The sequence below is a fragment of a genome, unplaced genomic scaffold (assembly GCF_019419815.1).
Source record: "Pyrus x bretschneideri cultivar Hongxiangsu unplaced genomic scaffold, Pyrus_bretschneideri_v1 Contig144, whole genome shotgun sequence".
NCBI lineage: Eukaryota > Viridiplantae > Streptophyta > Magnoliopsida > Rosales > Rosaceae > Pyrus > Pyrus x bretschneideri.
This window is the reverse complement of record NW_025999440.1, coordinates 84691-104099: the sequence shown is the minus strand read 5'-3', so window position 1 is coordinate 104099 and position 19409 is coordinate 84691. Positions and strand designations below refer to the sequence as shown.

Genomic DNA, 19409 nt, shown 5'->3' with positions numbered 1-19409 from the left:
TCTATTTTGTTTATTTGCTAGTAGATTGATAATTTGTTATGCCATGCAATAGATAAATTTGTGTAGGTGCTCCAAAAATGTTTGGTTGATGATTTGGGTATGCATTTTGGTTGTTAGGGTCATGCAATTCCAGTGATTGCAAGCTTTTGATAATGCAGCTAGGGTGATTTCCAGGAAGGGCAACCTGTATAAATTGGAGAGGGTAATGATGTCATGGATGCTTGATAGGATATAATTGTTGCGCACGTATTTTGTGTTGTAGTGTGCTGATGGTAGGTTTGTGAATGACTGGCTAACCGATCGTAGTGGGACAATCTTACTCCCCATGATGCAAAAACTGTAAGTTAGGGTTTTCTATTGCATGCTTAGTATTGTTTTTAATGAAATGTTTGATCAAATTGGTCGTGTTTGGAGTTACTCTTCAATCAACAAAATCGCTTGCTATGTAGAATGGACTAAGTAGTAAGAGAAGATTGATGAATATTTGGCTTTCGAGGCTGAACCTAATGAATTTAAATTCTTCTGTAAGGCAATATATGCCATAGGCAGTTTGACACTCTAAACAGTTGAAGTAGGTTTTTTATCTGGATAACACATAAATATTACCTGGGTAGAGTTGCTTCTTCTTGAAAATGGAATCACTGGAACTACCATGTGGCAACATAGTGAATTTTTGTTTTAGTATGTTTGCATGCACCTTCACAAGAAAATTGGTTAATTTGCTATCACATGATCAAAATCTTTCTGAAAGCACTGGAAATGGACATTTGCTATTATCAGGTTTTATTGCAAGGAATCCCTCAAACTGCAGCTCCATAAGATGTAGAACGGTTTTTGTCTGGTTGTAAATATGATTCATCTTCCCTCCAGATAATTTTCAGGTAAGCTGAATGGCTTGCGAATGAAACATGCTTATATATATAGGGGGCGGATGTGTGGCACCATATTACACATATACTAAAACTCAACATCAAATTACTGTTCATGAACAGTAAACGGACGAAAATGCCCTCCAATTCATTTGTTATCTGTCTTTTTTTCGTTTTTTTAACAGTAAAAAGACGACTTTGCCTTTCATCTCCACCTGTCGATCACTCCTCAGCTTCTGTCATTTTCAATGGCATAAATGCCCTCTGTTTCTTCTCCATTATGCCGTTTGTCCACGCGTTGCTCATCGCTCCGCATTGACTGCTTCTCGACCTTTCTTCTCTACTTTTCCCTCCGTTCCACTTTTCTCTGTCACAATTCCCTACTTCTGTCGCTCTTGAACCTCGAATCCTTTAGCTCTCCAAAGCTACCTTCTCTCCCTCTCCAACCTTGCTATCTTTGTCTAAAAAATTACCAACCACACTTTCTTGCTAAAAAACCTTCACTGCTTTCTCTGTTGCTAGAGGTTGCTTTCTCTTCTACTCCCGCAGGGCTTTCAATTCTCAATTAGAATCTAGAGGTAAAAGCCCAGAAAGCTAATATGGCAAAGCAAGAGCTTTCCAGCACTCTCAGGAACTTAAAAGGTAAAAAGAAACGATGAAATTTCAATTTTTTTGGTTTTTTATTTATTTTCAGTGTTAATTTCTGATTAAATTATTATTTTTGATAAACCCTCTTAGAATCTAATCTAGGTTTTGCTTAAATTCATCTTGGTGTTGTTTAATTTTGGGTTGTATAATTTTCTGGTGGACCTGTAATTGTATTTACAGATTAATATAACGTAATTGGGTTATTCTTTTAATTACTGTGGTTTATGCAAAGAGCAACTTAGAAAGAGGTGAAGAAAGAAGAAGATGTCAAACCATGCCTTATCACCTCAGGTACCTTTTAGACCTATTGCATGTCAAAATCAACTTCAAATTTGTGATTTAATATAATTGAATTTTAGCAAGTTTTTAGTGATTTTGTAGAATTTTACGTTTACTAACCAAGTGAATTACTTTACTTGGTTGGACCTGTTTTTATAGCTATATTTCAACCTTTCCTCTGATGGCTTTTGATGATTGGATTTCTTGAGTCTACTTTCCATGCTTTGACCATTTCATTTGACAGAGGGTTCTGGGTTTTGGAGAATTCTTCATTAAATTGGTGGGTTTGTAGAATGGTGCCCTTATATTTATGGGTTTGGTTTTATGTCAGTTTAGTAAATTTTTTTAGGTTTTGCAGAATTCTTTGTGATTAAATTTCTGGGTTAAGTAGCGGTTTTTGAGGTTGTGGTCTCCAAAAAGGGGTAATTTTTACATTAATTCTGTGAAAATTTATACATATCAATGTGTTAGAATATTTAAGGGAATTTAAAATAAAATATGGTATTGGTATCGGTGGGGATGATGTATGGGAATTTTTCAAGGATTATTGGAATCTCATGATAAGGAGTGATGTAGAAACTTATAGCTGCAGCAGTTGATGCAGGTTTCCTTTCTATGAACCCAATTTTGGATGGGGAAAGCCACCATGGGTGACTTTGGGTACGGAGTTCAAGAATCTAATTGTGTTAATGGATACACGAGATGGAGATGGCATAGAAGTATCCTTGAATCTCAAGGAAGAAGACCTGGCCATATTTGAAAGCAATAGGGAGCTGCTTGAGTATGCATCTTTAAATCCAACTGTAATTTAGTTTAGTATTATTGAACCTTTTACGATCTTTCATTGTTTTGTTTCTTGCTTCTGTTTTTCTTAGGTGTGTGCTAAATTGGATGTTGGTTTGGTTGTTTCCAATCTTTCCCCACGACTTTCGATACCCAATAGAGAATATGAAAAACCTAACTTTAATTTTGTAAATTTTTTGTCCTAAATGAAGGTAACATGGGAATTTGTTCTGAATGATGTTCAAAGAACTTCAAACTCAACTTTGTCCTGAATGATGTTCTGTTCTCTGGATGTCTGATATCAATTTTTTATTTGCTCAGAGTCATCTGATTTACATCGTTTGCTAGGGTGATAATGTGCCTCCACCATTCAATTCATTTGAATCTACTGGCCTCCCATCTGAGATTCAGAGGTATTGAATTATTCTTCTGTTTTTGTCTCTTTTGTGTAATACTGGTAAAGTTACCCGAGTGTTTTGTGAAAAGTTATGTGATTCCTAGAGGTCCAATGTTGAGTTCCTCTAAATTTTCTTTCTTTCTCTTGTTTTTTTTTTTTAACAAATGCTTCTCAACAATTGAGCCCTTTTTGTCACTATTCATATTGCAGGTTTTGAGCTTCCACAAATTCCAAGGCGTTCAAACTTTATACTCTTGAATGAAATGGTAATTAAATTTCTTAAAATTATAGTTTATTACTATAAAAGATAGACTTATTTTCTCAGCATCGTAATCTATTCATGTTTACACATTATCCAACTTGCTTCTACAAAATCAAAATACTTATATCCACCTACAAAATTCTGTTGAAGAAGTGAGATTTTTAAACTGCAGTTTTTCTTTAATTATTCACAAATGTATGTACAAGTTAACGAAAAAACATGTATGCTTTTTTGGTGAATTTAATTCGAATTGGTAAATTTTGATGACAAAAAAACCTATGATAAATTAAAAGACTATCATTAAATAAGATTTTCTGCTCAAGTGTACCTACATATAGTTCTATTTGAACCCACATTTTTTTTTAAATTTAAATTTTATTTCTCTGCATTGTCTAGAAAAATTCTGCTTTTCTAATCATTTCACACAATTTTGTTTAGTTTTAAAAGTTTTGCTACAATTTTCTCTGATGAAAGGACATTCTGTGACCAAAACCAGGATCAATTTGTTTGCAGCTTGAAGATTACTGCTTTCACCAAGTTTATCTCCAACTCCAGGTATTTTCTCCCATTGACAACTTAAAATCAACTGCACTGCACCTCTATACTTGCATAACTCAGTTTTTCTCTCCTCCTTAAATTCATATATGGAAATAGGAAGTTTAAGAATCTTTGTTCTTGCTAATAGGTTTAATAATAGTGTCATTTAAATGATCTTTGTTTCTAGGAAACTGATTTTAAAGGATGGTAGCTAGTGATTCAGAAAATAGTTAGATTTTTTAAAGCTGACACAAGTTTTTATGAATATCAGGCTTTGAGATACAATGTTGTTTTAGGCTGTCATCTAGATTCTCAATCACATGTTTCCACGGCGGTTTCAAAGAGGTCCTTGAGACGATCAGATGCTATACTGAGCAACCACCATTATAATAAGGTTAGGTGTTGAGGTTTTTCCTTAACTTATTTTTCTCTTGGAATATGAAACCCTATGTTTTTCCTGCATATTGGTACATGTAAATAACACAATGTTTCATAATCTTTTATTTAGAGTTTAATAAATATGATAAAAGTGGATCATAATTTTTACAATAACCTAACATGGCTATTTTTGAAGGTAAGACCGAGCGTCGTTCTCTTGGTCACTAGATGCCTTGAGAATTTATAGTCACTCACCCAACTTGGGATTTGAGTAATCATGAATAACTCGATTTCGTGTTACCATGTGATGTGCTGGTGAGAGGACTTTGGTATGGGAGGGAGGACTAGAGAGAGACGTTTAGATTTGAGAAAGGCAATTGGTATTGAAAATTGAGATGCCTATATACCATGGCAGGGTCGGTTCCAGCTTTTTCTCTTCCTTGGTATGCATTATTTCTCCCTTTCTTTTAATTTGTTAGTTTAATTTATTTCTGCAATTTTGTATGAACTATATGTGTGTAGTGATAGATTGTAAGGTGATTGAGATTTGTGCAGGTAATTACTATAAATACAATTGGATGGTGCGTACAAATTACTAAAACTTCAAGAAAAAACAAAACAGACCCAGATACCAATTCACTTCAGTCCCCAAACATCTCGATCCGTTTCAGCCTTTTCTCTTCCTTGGTATGCATTATTCCTCCCTCTCTCTTAATTTTTTTTTCGTTTAATTATTTCTGGGATGTTGGAACCTGAATTTCCAGAATTATTGTGATGTTGGAACCCTAATTTGGGATGCATGTAAATGAAAGTCTTATATATTTGGTCTTTGCTTACAACCTCTCTCGGCTCTCTCTCTCTCTCTCTCTCTCCCCAAAACTCAATTTTGAAGTTGTGCTTTTTTTTTTTTAATTTTTTTTATTTTTAATCACTGTCACCTTTTGATTTGTCTTACGGTTTTATCATTGTACATCATTAGTTGACTACTGTCTTTGTTTTCTTCTGCAGCATGGAGAGCTGTACAAGGCACTTTCTGCAATTTATTGCAAAATAATGTCAGTTTTTTCTTTGGATACAACTCAAACTAGGAGCAAGTCTGGTAGCCAAGCTTTACGTTCGTTGCATGTAGCACATGAAAAGTCTAAGAATGTAGTAAGCTTTATTTTGCAGGTATTCCCTCAATATTACATTTGTAATTGATGCACTTATCGTTACTACAACTTTTTAAGTAAACAATTATTTTCCCCTTTCTACTTTGAAGAAATAGAATTGTCTTTAGATATTTAAATTCGTCCAATTAATTTCTTTTATTTAAATAGTTTTGCATTAGGTTTTTTAAAAATTAATTAATTAATCTACCCTGCTCTCTTTCTTCTTTTCTGAACTTGACTACTCTCTTTCTTTTGTTTCTATCCTTCCGTCATCCGCATATTTTTCGCTCACTCTTTCTTCTCATTGCACTAGCCATAAGGGCATGAACCCAACTTCAGTAGCAAAACATATATAATTGAATAATTTGAATTTTAAAAGAATGAATACTTCGTTCACAATGTCTATTTTCTGAAGGTTAGGTAATGAACCTAAAACTTGGCATCATATTATTTGAATTTACATTTTAGTTGAATTTTAAATTTTCTAAAATCTCAAGGGGTTAATGTGGCCATATATTTTACATCAAATAATTAATATCGTGGGATGAATGAGGCTTATAGGCTGCAACAATTTCAATTATTTCTTTAATAAATGGATGATTCCTGGACGCATTAATCTGTTGCTAGTTAGCTGCATTGTGCAACATTTTATATGGACTGCAATTCCGTATGTTTTCAAAACATTTCAAGGGAGATAAGGAATCGGGTGTGAAAATTTAGCTGGTGCAGAAAGATTCGATCACCAAGATGGAGAAGAAATTTAAAAACAAAACGAAAAAAAATTAGAAAATAAGATAGCATGCCCATGGGAGGATGAATGGAGAAGAAAGAGGGGAAATATCTGTACATAGGATGAATGATGAAGAGGGAGAAGAAAGAGTCAATGGAGAAACGAGAAATTAATGAAAAACAATTAATGAGATAGGAAGGAGAATATAAAAATCTTATTAGGTTTTTAGAATTTTATTCCCAATTCATAATTATTTGAATAAATAAAATTAATTGGAGTAATTAGATTGTATCTAAACCATTAAAAATGTGTACATCTAATGGTCTAAGACTTGTGTTAAAACTTGTGTGTTTTTTGTGGTGCCACGGATCCACTCCATATATATACAAGTATACTTGATTTTTATATCGAAATACTTTTAGCCTACTTGATTTTTATTTTATTTTTTGAAACTATGTTGCAGGTCTTTCCCAGAACCCTCTAAATTTGCAACTGTTTGCTTTCCGTCTCAAACCGAGGCAATGAATGCATTCCTTGCGAAGAACAAAGGCTTCTGTCAGAATCGTCAAATTTTGATGCGCGTTCTCCAGTAATCCTGTTTTGTTGGTTCCCTTTGTCAGAAGAATTGCTATGAGACATGATGAAATGAGAATAGGATTATGTAGTATCATGTCGTTATTCGGCACTGTAGGAATTTGCATGGCATACGATGTCTTTTTATGAGGCCGTGTTTTTATTTACTTGATTCAACTCAGGAGTAGAAATGTGTTCATTCCTCGTGCAGGAATGGGTATTCCATTCTTTCGTTTAATCCCAAGTCCTTTTGCTAATAATTACAAGCATACATAATTTTAATTTCTTAACGTTACAAGTCCTATATTGCTAATAATTACAAGCATGCATAATTTTAATTTCTTAATGTTACGATGCGTAGAAGAATCTTCTGACCAACCATCGGTTGGATAGCCTAATGAACTAAAAGCAGCACTCTATGCATAGGGCAGGGGCAGAATCAATAATTTCGCTACAATTCCGGGGCATTTCTCGAATTCCACTTTCTCGAAACGACAATCACCGTCCTCTCCCCTTAGTCCTCAGTAGAGCAGAGAAAATGACGCCGCGCCACTGTGAATGTCCAAAAGCTCGCGAAAAAGCAAAAGAGAGCAAAAATGTCGAAGCTCGGTTTTCTCCGCGCCGTAATCACGTCAAACCTCGCCATACGTAGGGCCGTGCCGCAGAACCGCGGCCTCTCTATGCTTCTCGGCGAACCGAGGAGGCGGTTCTCGACAAAAGCCGAAAACCCGCCTCAGAACTCCCCGCCGTCTGATCAGCCGCATGATGCTTCACCGATCGAACCTTTTCTCCAAACCCCAACCACAGGTATTATAAACTGGCCTATCCGCTGCCGTGGGCATGGCTGTGATTTCGTTTCCATTTTCAGTTCAGGGTTTTGGGTATTTAAATTCAATGATGAAATGTGTCACAATGGCAATGTGTCGCATATGATATTTTTAAGGTTTGGTGTATGGGAAGCTGCTTGGAATCTCGAGCTATACGCTGAAGACCGATGTGATGAATACGCTGGAGGGCTGTAATTTGAGCCTGGAGGATGTCAAAGTTGATTAAAATCGGGCCTTCACGCCGATGGGAAAGTAAATTGCGTATTCTCTATTTTGTTTATTTGCCAGTAGATTGATAATTTGTTATGCCATGCAATAGATAAATTTGTTTAGGTGCTCCATAAATGTTTGGTTGATGATTTGGGTATGCATTTTGGTTGTTAGGGTCATGCAATTCCAGTGATTGCAAGCTTTTGATAATGCTGCTAGGGTGATTTCCAGGAAGGGCCGCCTGTATAAATTGGAGAGGTTAATGATGTCATGGATGCTTGATTGGATATAATTGTTGCGCACGTATTTTGTGTCGTAGTGTGCTGATGGTAGGTTTGTGAATGACTGGCTAACCGATCGCAGTGGGACAATCTTACTCCCCATGATGCAAAAACTGTAAGTCAAGGTTTTCTATTGCATGCTTATTATTATTTTTAATGAAATGTTTGATCAAATTGGTCGTGTTTGGAGTTACTCTTCAATCAACAAAATCTCTTGCTATGTAGAATGGACTAAGTAGTAAGAGAAGATTGATGAATATTTGGCTTTCGATGCTGAACCTAATGAATTTAAATTCTTCTGTAAGGCAATATATGCCATAGGCAGTTTGACACTCTAAACAGTTGAAGTAGGTTTTTTATCTGGATAACACATAAATATTACCTGGGTAGAGTTGCTTCTTCTTGAAAACGGAATCACTGGAACTACCATGTGACAACGTAGTGAATTTTTGTTTTAGTAAGTTTGCATGCACCTTCACAAGAAAGTTGGTAACTAAGGCTGCCATATGTATTGATTCTATTGACCGAAGAGAAACAGGCTCCATCTGTTCATATCATCATATGTAGACTCAGTCTTCGTAATTTGGAGTTATTTTTCCCCTATGTCAAGTTTATGCCATAATTATTAATGTAATCATGTACACTTTATCATACAATTAATTTGCTATCACATGATGAAAATCTTTCTGAAAGCACTGGAAATGGACATTTGCTATTATCAGGTTTTATTGCAAGAAATCCCTCAAACTGCGGCTCCATAAGATGTAGAACGGTTTTTGTCTGGTTGTGAATATGATTCATCTTCCCTCCAGATAATTTTCAGGTAAGCTGAATGGCTTGCAAATGAAACATGCTTATATATATAGGGGGCGGATCTGTGGCACCATATTTTTTACACAAGATTTGACACAAATCTTAGACCATTAGATTTGTCCACATTTAATGGTTGAGATGTAATCTAATTAGTCCAATTAATTTCTTTTATTTAAATAGTTTTGCATTAGGTTTTTTTTAAAATTAATTAATTATTCTACCCTGCTCTCTTTCTTCTTTTCTGAACTTGACTACTATCTTTCTTTTGTTTCTATCTTTCCGTCATCTGCATATTTTTCGCTCACTCTTTCTTCTCATTGCACTAGCCATAAGGGCATGAACCCAACTTCAGTAGCAAAACATATATAATTGAATAATTTGAATTTTAAAAGAATGAATACTTCGTTCACAATGTCTATTTTCTGAAGGTTAGGTAATGAACCTAAAACTTGGCATCATATTATTTGAATTTACATTTTAGTTGAATTTTAAATTTTCTAAAATCTCAAGGGGTTAATGTGGCCATATATTTTACATCAAATAATTAATATCGTGGGATGCATGAGGCTTATAGGCTGCAACAATTTCAATTATTTCTTTAATAAATGGATGATTCCTGGACGCATTAATCTGTTGCTAGTTAGCTGCATTGTGCAACATTTTATATGGACTGCAATTCCGTATGTTTTCAAAACATTTCAAGGGAGATAAGGAATCGGGTGTGAAAATTTAGCTGGTGCAGAAAGATTCGATCACCAAGATGGAGAAGAAATTTAAAAACAAAACGAAAAAAAATTAGAAAATAAGATAGCATGCCCATGGGAGGATGAATGGAGAAGAAAGAGGGGAAATATCTGTACATAGGATGAATGATGAAGAGGGAGAAGAAAGAGTCAATGGAGAAACGAGAAATTAATGAAAAACAATTAATGAGATAGGAAGGAGAATATAAAAATCTTATTAGGTTTTTAGAATTTTATTCCCAATTCATAATTATTTGAATAAATAAAATTAATTGGAGTAATTAGATTGTATCTAAACCATTAAAAATGTGTACATCTAATGGTCTAAGACTTGTGTTAAAACTTGTGTGTTTTTTGTGGTGCCACGGATCCACTCCATATATATACAAGTATACTTGATTTTTATATCGAAATACTTTTAGCCTACTTGATTTTTATTTTATTTTTTGAAACTATGTTGCAGGTCTTTCCCAGAACCCTCTAAATTTGCAACTGTTTGCTTTCCGTCTCAAACCGAGGCAATGAATGCATTCCTTGCGAAGAACAAAGGCTTCTGTCAGAATCGTCAAATTTTGATGCGCGTTCTCCAGTAATCCTGTTTTGTTGGTTCCCTTTGTCAGAAGAATTGCTATGAGACATGATGAAATGAGAATAGGATTATGTAGTATCATGTCGTTATTCGGCACTGTAGGAATTTGCATGGCATACGATGTCTTTTTATGAGGCCGTGTTTTTATTTACTTGATTCAACTCAGGAGTAGAAATGTGTTCATTCCTCGTGCAGGAATGGGTATTCCATTCTTTCGTTTAATCCCAAGTCCTTTTGCTAATAATTACAAGCATACATAATTTTAATTTCTTAACGTTACAAGTCCTATATTGCTAATAATTACAAGCATGCATAATTTTAATTTCTTAATGTTACGATGCGTAGAAGAATCTTCTGACCAACCATCGGTTGGATAGCCTAATGAACTAAAAGCAGCACTCTATGCATAGGGCAGGGGCAGAATCAATAATTTCGCTACAATTCCGGGGCATTTCTCGAATTCCACTTTCTCGAAACGACAATCACCGTCCTCTCCCCTTAGTCCTCAGTAGAGCAGAGAAAATGACGCCGCGCCACTGTGAATGTCCAAAAGCTCGCGAAAAAGCAAAAGAGAGCAAAAATGTCGAAGCTCGGTTTTCTCCGCGCCGTAATCACGTCAAACCTCGCCATACGTAGGGCCGTGCCGCAGAACCGCGGCCTCTCTATGCTTCTCGGCGAACCGAGGAGGCGGTTCTCGACAAAAGCCGAAAACCCGCCTCAGAACTCCCCGCCGTCTGATCAGCCGCATGATGCTTCACCGATCGAACCTTTTCTCCAAACCCCAACCACAGGTATTATAAACTGGCCTATCCGCTGCCGTGGGCATGGCTGTGATTTCGTTTCCATTTTCAGTTCAGGGTTTTGGGTATTTAAATTCAATGATGAAATGTGTCACAATGGCAATGTGTCGCATATGATATTTTTAAGGTTTGGTGTATGGGAAGCTGCTTGGAATCTCGAGCTATACGCTGAAGACCGATGTGATGAATACGCTGGAGGGCTGTAATTTGAGCCTGGAGGATGTCAAAGTTGATTAAAATCGGGCCTTCACGCCGATGGGAAAGTAAATTGCGTATTCTCTATTTTGTTTATTTGCCAGTAGATTGATAATTTGTTATGCCATGCAATAGATAAATTTGTTTAGGTGCTCCATAAATGTTTGGTTGATGATTTGGGTATGCATTTTGGTTGTTAGGGTCATGCAATTCCAGTGATTGCAAGCTTTTGATAATGCTGCTAGGGTGATTTCCAGGAAGGGCCGCCTGTATAAATTGGAGAGGTTAATGATGTCATGGATGCTTGATTGGATATAATTGTTGCGCACGTATTTTGTGTCGTAGTGTGCTGATGGTAGGTTTGTGAATGACTGGCTAACCGATCGCAGTGGGACAATCTTACTCCCCATGATGCAAAAACTGTAAGTCAAGGTTTTCTATTGCATGCTTATTATTATTTTTAATGAAATGTTTGATCAAATTGGTCGTGTTTGGAGTTACTCTTCAATCAACAAAATCTCTTGCTATGTAGAATGGACTAAGTAGTAAGAGAAGATTGATGAATATTTGGCTTTCGATGCTGAACCTAATGAATTTAAATTCTTCTGTAAGGCAATATATGCCATAGGCAGTTTGACACTCTAAACAGTTGAAGTAGGTTTTTTATCTGGATAACACATAAATATTACCTGGGTAGAGTTGCTTCTTCTTGAAAACGGAATCACTGGAACTACCATGTGACAACGTAGTGAATTTTTGTTTTAGTAAGTTTGCATGCACCTTCACAAGAAAGTTGGTAACTAAGGCTGCCATATGTATTGATTCTATTGACCGAAGAGAAACAGGCTCCATCTGTTCATATCATCATATGTAGACTCAGTCTTCGTAATTTGGAGTTATTTTTCCCCTATGTCAAGTTTATGCCATAATTATTAATGTAATCATGTACACTTTATCATACAATTAATTTGCTATCACATGATGAAAATCTTTCTGAAAGCACTGGAAATGGACATTTGCTATTATCAGGTTTTATTGCAAGAAATCCCTCAAACTGCGGCTCCATAAGATGTAGAACGGTTTTTGTCTGGTTGTGAATATGATTCATCTTCCCTCCAGATAATTTTCAGGTAAGCTGAATGGCTTGCAAATGAAACATGCTTATATATATAGGGGGCGGATCTGTGGCACCATATTTTTTACACAAGATTTGACACAAATCTTAGACCATTAGATTTGTCCACATTTAATGGTTGAGATGTAATCTAATTAGTCCAATTAATTTCTTTTATTTAAATAGTTTTGCATTAGGTTTTTTTTAAAATTAATTAATTATTCTACCCTGCTCTCTTTCTTCTTTTCTGAACTTGACTACTATCTTTCTTTTGTTTCTATCTTTCCGTCATCTGCATATTTTTCGCTCACTCTTTCTTCTCATTGCACTAGCCATAAGGGCATGAACCCAACTTCAGTAGCAAAACATATATAATTGAATAATTTGAATTTTAAAAGAATGAATACTTCGTTCACAATGTCTATTTTCTGAAGGTTAGGTAATGAACCTAAAACTTGGCATCATATTATTTGAATTTACATTTTAGTTGAATTTTAAATTTTCTAAAATCTCAAGGGGTTAATGTGGCCATATATTTTACATCAAATAATTAATATCGTGGGATGCATGAGGCTTATAGGCTGCAACAATTTCAATTATTTCTTTAATAAATGGATGATTCCTGGACGCATTAATCTGTTGCTAGTTAGCTGCATTGTGCAACATTTTATATGGACTGCAATTCCGTATGTTTTCAAAACATTTCAAGGGAGATAAGGAATCGGGTGTGAAAATTTAGCTGGTGCAGAAAGATTCGATCACCAAGATGGAGAAGAAATTTAAAAACAAAACGAAAAAAAATTAGAAAATAAGATAGCATGCCCATGGGAGGATGAATGGAGAAGAAAGAGGGGAAATATCTGTACATAGGATGAATGATGAAGAGGGAGAAGAAAGAGTCAATGGAGAAACGAGAAATTAATGAAAAACAATTAATGAGATAGGAAGGAGAATATAAAAATCTTATTAGGTTTTTAGAATTTTATTCCCAATTCATAATTATTTGAATAAATAAAATTAATTGGAGTAATTAGATTGTATCTAAACCATTAAAAATGTGTACATCTAATGGTCTAAGACTTGTGTCAAAACTTGTGTGTTTTTTGTGGTGCCACGGATCCACTCCATATATATACAAGTATACTTGATTTTTACATCGAAATACTTTTAGCCTACTTGATTTTTATTTTATTTTTTGAAACTATGTTGCAGGTCTTTCCCAGAACCCTCTAAATTTGCAACTGTTGGCTTTCCGTCTCAAACCGAGGCAATGAATGCATTCCTTGCGAAGAACAAAGGCTTCTGTCAGAATGGTCAAATTTTGATGCGCGTTCTCCAGTAATCCTGTTTTGTTGGTTCCCTTTGTCAGAAGAATTGCTATGAGACATGATGAAATGAGAATAGGATTATGTAGTATCATGTCGTTATTCGGCACTTTAGGAATTTGCATGGTATACGATGTCTTTTTATGAGGCCGTGTTTTTATTTACTTGATTCAACTCAGGAGTAGAAATGTGTTCAGTCCTCATGCAGGAATGGGTATTCCATTCTTTCTTTTAATCCCAAGTCCTTTTGCTAATAATTACAAGCATACATAATTTTAATTTCTTAACGTTACAAGTCCTATATTGCTAATAATTACAAGCATGCATAATTTTAATTTCTTAATGTTACGATGTGTAGAAGAATATTTTGCAATCAGATCTATATTACAAATATATCTGTGAAATGATATGCTACTTTAAGATTTTGACTCAAACATCTAAAAGGGAAACCTTTTAACATCAACCATCTTCGGTTCATGAAGGCGAAAACATTTGTTTGTCTACCTATATTAGCATGCGGATTGGTAACGTGAAACCTGTGAGACATTCAAATGACATGGTGGGAGAAGTGCAGCAGTGAACTGGAATAAAGATAAAGGAGTCATAGACTGCCATTGAAAATAAACCGTTAACAATATGATTGATATTTGAGACTAATAAGACCAATTAAGCTAAAAAAACTACCGATTGATTAAGTTACATTCTTTCCTTAACAAACAAGTACGGGAAGAAACAGGATTCAAACATCCTTTCCTTATTCTACTATATAAAATGTTGAGTTCAACCTTACATAATCTCACACAAATTCGATATGTATAATATCCTTATTCAAATGATTTCTTGCACACAGACGATACGAGGCTAATTATTTAACAAACTTGACCTCACATTTATCAATTCCGTTATCCTAGACCACAAGGTTCAAGTGTGGTCTCCCACCATTCGATCTTATGTCCTCCACCGTTGGATGATGATCGAACCGTGAGTGATCATAATTTTCTTGGACCACGAGGTCTAGGAGAATGGAACTATCACATTTATATTTCTAGCCTCTACCTCTTAATTTGAGATATGAATCTCTAATTGTCTTTAATTTGTTCACAACAGCACCCATAAGCATTCGCTCTGACGGTGATGTGGCAGAGCATGAGAGTCCAATTTGCATCACTGAAACTGAGCATTCCACCAACCTTCTTGCTTGAATTGGGCTTCCATCAACATCTGCATCTTCACATTCAACGAGCAGCAGTGGGTCAACTATGTCCATGGCATGGTCAGGCATCGCCATGGCAGTGAACTGGTGAATGCTCAAACCATCTTTGAACATGTCATCTGTAGGTCGTCTTCCTGTGAACATTTCTAGCAATAGTATTCCAAAACTATAAACATCTCCAAGGATGGAAACTTGGCCTCCCATGCCATACTCTGCCATTCAATACATACATTAGAACTTAATTTGGCTTTGTGATTAGTTATTAGGAAGAGAAGGCATTGAAAGTGATAGAAACTCATACCTGTAGGAATGTAGCCTATTGAACCCTTTAATCCGGTTGATATGGTTTGACTTTGAGCGGGATCATTAGACGCCTCCAAGAGGAACCTTGCTAAACCAAAGTCACCAACATGAGCTACCATATCTTCGTCTAGAAGAACATTATTTGGCTTCATATCACAATGAACAATTGAAGTTTCACAATGGTTGTGGAGATAATCCAATGCAGAAGCAATATCGATTACAATATTGAGTCTTTGGACAAGGCTCAATCTCTTACTCTGAGTGTGCTCGTCATTTCTCGGATGTAGCCACATTTCTAGGCTTCCATTTACCATGTACTCAAAAACTAGACTTTTGAAATCTTGACCCTGGTTGTCAATGCTTGAGCATGCAGTTATGATCTTCAGAAGATTACGATGCCTTACGTTTCTCAAAGCTTTACATTCATCCATAAAACTCTTGGATGCTCCTTGTTGTTGAAGGTTTAACACCTTAACTGCAACTAGAGTTCCATCACCGGGGACTACTCCTTTGTAAACAAAACCAAAACTTCCAGAACCAATCAAATTTTCTGTAGAGAACCCGTCAGTTGATTGAACAAGTTCTGAGTAAGAGACACTTGCTTTCCAATCCTCATAAGAACGTGAGCGTACATATATACTCCTTGGCCTCTTAAGCACTGAACGAGCAACAATAAGGCATGACATACCAATTATGATGGCAAGTGCGCAAGCTACAGAGATGACTACTTTTCGAGCAAGCAGTCCTCGAGATGAGTGAGGCTTTATGTTGGGGCATGCAGGTAAATGTAATTTCGAGCTACCACCACATAGATTAGCATTTCCAAGAATTGAGAGACCAGTTGCATTTGAAAAGATCCCTTCTTCAGGCATTTTACCCTCAAAATTATTATACGAGAGATTGAGATGCCTAAGAAATCTAAACTTGCTTAGAAACTCAGGAACCTGCCCGGATAAGTTATTGCTTGAAAGATCAATTTCTTCCAGGCTTCTTAAACTTTTAAGAGATTGAGGAATTATCCCTTGAAGCTCATTACCTCCCAATTGTAAACGCACCAACATAACACAACTGTCAAGGCTTGTGGGAATTTCAGCTGATAAATTGTTTCTTGATAAATCTAGCTCTACTAGATGTACCAAAAGACCAACTTCAGATGGCAATGGACCTGTCAACTTATTGTCAGACATTGTCAAAGAAATTGTAAGGGATGAAAGCCCAAAAATCTCTTTAGGTATGGTGCCTGTTAGATTGTTAACAGAAAGGTTAAGCAGTAGAAGATGTTGGCAGTCTCCTAGACTTGGTGGTATATTTCCCAGAAATCTATTCTGTTGTAGGAAGAGTTTTGTCAATGAAGTCATGTTACCCAGGGACGACGGGATTGGCCCAGAAAAAGTGTTGTCGTCCAAATATAGTACATTCAATTTCTGAAGCCTCCCGATTTCTTCAGGGAGACTACCACTGAAATAGTTATTATCCATTTCAACAAGGGCCAAGTTTACTAGATTTCCAATACCCAAAGGGATGCTTCCATGTATCGAATTTATCCCCAGAAAAAGATTTCTTAGTGTGGTAGAAAGGTTGGACATGGATACAGGCAATTCTCCTCCAAATTGATTTCTGGAAAGATTCAACCACTCCAGACTAGTACAATTAGCCAAGAATTTGAGAAAATTCAGGTCCCCAGCTTTCCCACTTCCCAATCTATTGTGATTAAGGTTTAGTGCAACTAAGCTTCGCAAGGTTCCAAGATTTTCACCTGGGATTGTTCCAGTAAGACCATTTTTAGCGAAGTCAATAACTTGTAGTCTAGAAGCATTTGACAATGATACAGGAATAATTCCTGTGAATTGGTTGTCGCTACAGACAAATTCTTGGAGATTAGGAAGAGTAAGGCCGAGATTTGTTGGTAGCTCTCCATGCAATTGGTTTGAAGTAACACCAAACAAGTATATGGAAGAAATATTATAGATTGAAGCAGGGATTATACCAGAGAGCTTGTTTCCTTCAAGTGCGAATTCTTGCAATCTTGTTAGCCGCCCGAGCGCATTGGGTATGCTTCCTTGAAAATTGTTTGCGGCAAAATCTATCCAACGCAGAGAAGAAAAGTTTCCTATCCAACTCGGGATGGTTCCAGTCAGACTGTTGTAATAAAGCACCAGATGCTTTAATTTCGACAATGAACTGAGTTGTTTTGGAATCGAGCCAATAAGTTCATTGTAACGAAACTCAAGCGTCTTTAGTTGTGTACACTGGGATAAATTGGTTGGAATTTTCCCACTGAAGGAATTGTGAGACAAGTTGAGAACGTGTAGGCTTTGCAGACGACCAATTTCCTGAGGAATTTCACCACGAAAGCTGTTGCTTCCTAGGTTGATACTAGTAAGATAGGAAAGATTTCCTATAGAAGGGGGTAACGAGCCTGCCAAGTTTTGATCTGGCAGGTTCAAATTCAAGACTCTCTTGGTGGAATGGTTGCACGTAACACCAACCCAACTGCAGAAATGGATGGAATCATTCCATGAGCTCATGACACGGAGAGCATCTTGAGTGATGTGTTTCTTGAAGTCGAGCAGCGCCAGGCGATCAGTTTCATTTCCAAGACTAGTGCTGGACAGTGCTGCAGATTCCAGACTTGTGGTCATGCATAAAAGAATGAAGCCATGAAAGAGTTTAAACAAAATCAGCCTGCCATGAGTTCGACGTGAATGCTCCATCCTTACCAAAATGCAGACTGCAAATAAGAAACTCTCTGTTTTTTCAATCTCTTTTGGGTGTGAAATTAGTAAGCAATTTCCCACGGTGTCTAGCAAGGAATGTGAAGACCAAATTAGTCTAGCTCCCCGGTAGGTCTTTATCCTCACAATCAATTTGGGTTTAATTACAGGCCCTACCACTGTGGAATCAACTAGTGGTTCTTCAATGAACAAATTTTAAATCACTAGGCAAAGTAGAACTCCAAGCATTATGTGAGGACCAAAGATAGTCAGCTATCATCTAGCAGACTTGGATGACCAAATACTGGCCCTTTTGGTGGGAAGGACGCACAAGTTGCATATGCACCTTTAATTACACTACCGTGGCATTTGTTGCCAATAATATAGTGTTATGTGCAAGTATTTTTTTCATATTGCATTTTATTAGAGTGATTGCTAGACTTAACTTAGATTTACGCGTTTGAATGGTTCAACTTTTCATCAGGTAGTATTTCAGGTAGTATTTGTGTTTAATTTTAAATAAAAAAATCAAATAATTTCTGACCGCACGATGCAAAATAAATGGCTAAGATGTGAGGATCTTTAGAATTTGGATCCAGATGGGATCCAAATCCTTGTTCAAATGACCCAAAAGCAAAAAGTACACATAAAAGTAGAACTCCAAGCAGTACGAGATAGCTAGCTAGTCAATGTGAGGACCACACAAATAGTGAGCCCCCATCGAGCAGAAGACTTAAGGAGAACCAAATTCGGGACCTTTTGGTGGGGATGACTCACAAGTTGCATATGCACCTTTTAGTACGCTATCATGACATAGTTGTTAATAATATAGTGTTACGTGTAAGTATCTTTCCATATTGTGTCCGGAGTTGATGGCATCAATGCTCCCTTTACTCCATCCCTTGTAAGTTCTTCTTCTTAGGATTGTTTTTGTCAAAAAATACTTCTACTTTATGAGTTTCTACCAAAAGTACATTCATTAGAAACACATTAAAATCAAGTGCTTAGAAAAAAAACTTGGAAGTGTTTTCTGAAAAAGAACCTACCAAGTGTATTTTCAAAAAATGTTTTGTGATCGGGTTACAATTTTAAGTTTTTATGTTAAGGGTAATTAAAACTGCTTCTAGTTGTCAAAACACGTTGTTAGATCTTTCAAAAACAGTTCCGAACATGTGGTATCCAACTCTCAATCGCACCTTGTCCTCATTCAGGCTGTTTTGTTGATTTAGAATCATACATATTTTTCTACACCTATAGGGCGGCCCTATTAGGACCTACCTATCAATTCATACATTAACAACATGTCACGGTTTAGAGTGTGACTCTTTCTGTAGAAATCCACAATTTTCTGCTAACTTTAGAAAAAACAATTAAACAAATGCATTTATTAGTTCAAACTATACATTTTCAGAGATTAGAACACTAAATACTTCTGACCAAAAAAAAAAAGAAAGAAAAAAACTAATTACTTAATTAGTAATGCATGCAATGCATGCTTAGGAATTAAGATATTGTTCAAAGAAACTCTCTCTCTCTGTTTTTTTTCTGTATTTTGGCAGTCAGATTAGAAACTGAGTTTCTTTACAGGAATGCATACGAAACACGAATACACTATATTTTTATCCCATAGAACTTAATCTTGGTTGAATGATAGCCAGTGACAAATAGGCCGCTG

General features: G+C 36.1%; 2 protein-coding genes and 3 long non-coding RNA genes across 26 annotated transcripts; 4 read left to right on the top strand and 1 right to left on the bottom strand.

Moving 5' to 3' along the window:
- Positions 1–114: 114 nt before the first annotated feature.
- On the top strand, positions 115–6876 carry LOC103930899. 22 transcript variants are annotated; one of them, XR_007256773.1, is made up of 14 exons: positions 124–339; positions 781–1511; positions 1750–1808; positions 1956–2076; positions 2155–2218; positions 2392–2577; positions 2901–2992; positions 3187–3242; positions 3735–3793; positions 4047–4169; positions 4350–4596; positions 4709–4840; positions 5162–5323; positions 6498–6876. XR_007256773.1 is itself a non-coding variant. In XM_048580108.1 (11 exons), the coding sequence occupies exons 2-8, from the start codon at positions 1792–1794 to the stop codon at positions 4379–4381; spliced, it is 507 nt and encodes a 168-aa protein (XP_048436065.1). In that variant the 5' UTR covers positions 115–339; positions 781–1791; the 3' UTR covers positions 4382–4596; positions 4709–4840; positions 5162–5323; positions 6498–6876. The 22 variants fall into 22 exon arrangements, 2 of the variants coding, with proteins under 2 accessions (XP_048436065.1, XP_048436064.1); XR_007256765.1 differs by having other exon boundaries at positions 781–1808; positions 2041–2076; XR_007256766.1 differs by having other exon boundaries at positions 781–1808; positions 2401–2577.
- Positions 6877–7120: 244 nt separating this feature from the next.
- On the top strand, positions 7121–8400 carry LOC103930909. The gene is made up of 3 exons (XR_007256756.1): positions 7121–7414; positions 7551–7686; positions 7819–8400. It is a non-coding gene; the product is annotated as an uncharacterized LOC103930909 (long non-coding RNA).
- A 2167-nt stretch (positions 8401–10567) lies between these two features.
- Positions 10568–11831, top strand: LOC125475378. The gene is made up of 3 exons (XR_007256758.1): positions 10568–10861; positions 10998–11133; positions 11266–11831. It is a non-coding gene; the product is annotated as an uncharacterized LOC125475378 (long non-coding RNA).
- A 269-nt stretch (positions 11832–12100) lies between these two features.
- On the top strand, positions 12101–13761 carry LOC108866014. The gene is made up of 2 exons (XR_001951851.2): positions 12101–12195; positions 13392–13761. It is a non-coding gene; the product is annotated as an uncharacterized LOC108866014 (long non-coding RNA).
- A 468-nt stretch (positions 13762–14229) lies between these two features.
- LOC103930910 (putative receptor-like protein kinase At3g47110) lies at positions 14230–17831 on the bottom strand. Its single transcript, XM_048580106.1, has 2 exons — positions 15019–17831; positions 14230–14929 (listed from the first exon to the last, which is right to left on the bottom strand). The coding sequence occupies exons 1-2, from the start codon at positions 17732–17734 to the stop codon at positions 14550–14552; spliced, it is 3096 nt and encodes a 1031-aa protein (XP_048436063.1). The 5' UTR covers positions 17735–17831; the 3' UTR covers positions 14230–14549.
- Positions 17832–19409: the final 1578 nt, after the last annotated feature.

Coding starts and splice junctions, on each gene's coding strand:
- LOC103930899 (XM_048580107.1), top strand. Junction 2,993..3,186: donor CTCCCATCTGAGATTCAGAG/GTATTGAATTAT, acceptor TTCATATTGCAG/GTTTTGAGCTTCCACAAATT. Junction 4,170..4,349: donor GCAACCACCATTATAATAAG/GTTAGGTGTTGA, acceptor CTATTTTTGAAG/GTAAGACCGAGCGTCGTTCT.
- LOC103930910 (XM_048580106.1), bottom strand. CDS start 17,734: ATGGAGCATTCACGTCGAACTCATGGCAGGCTGATTTTGTTTAAACTC. Junction 14,930..15,018: donor AATAGGCTACATTCCTACAG/GTATGAGTTTCT, acceptor ATTGAATGGCAG/AGTATGGCATGGGAGGCCAA.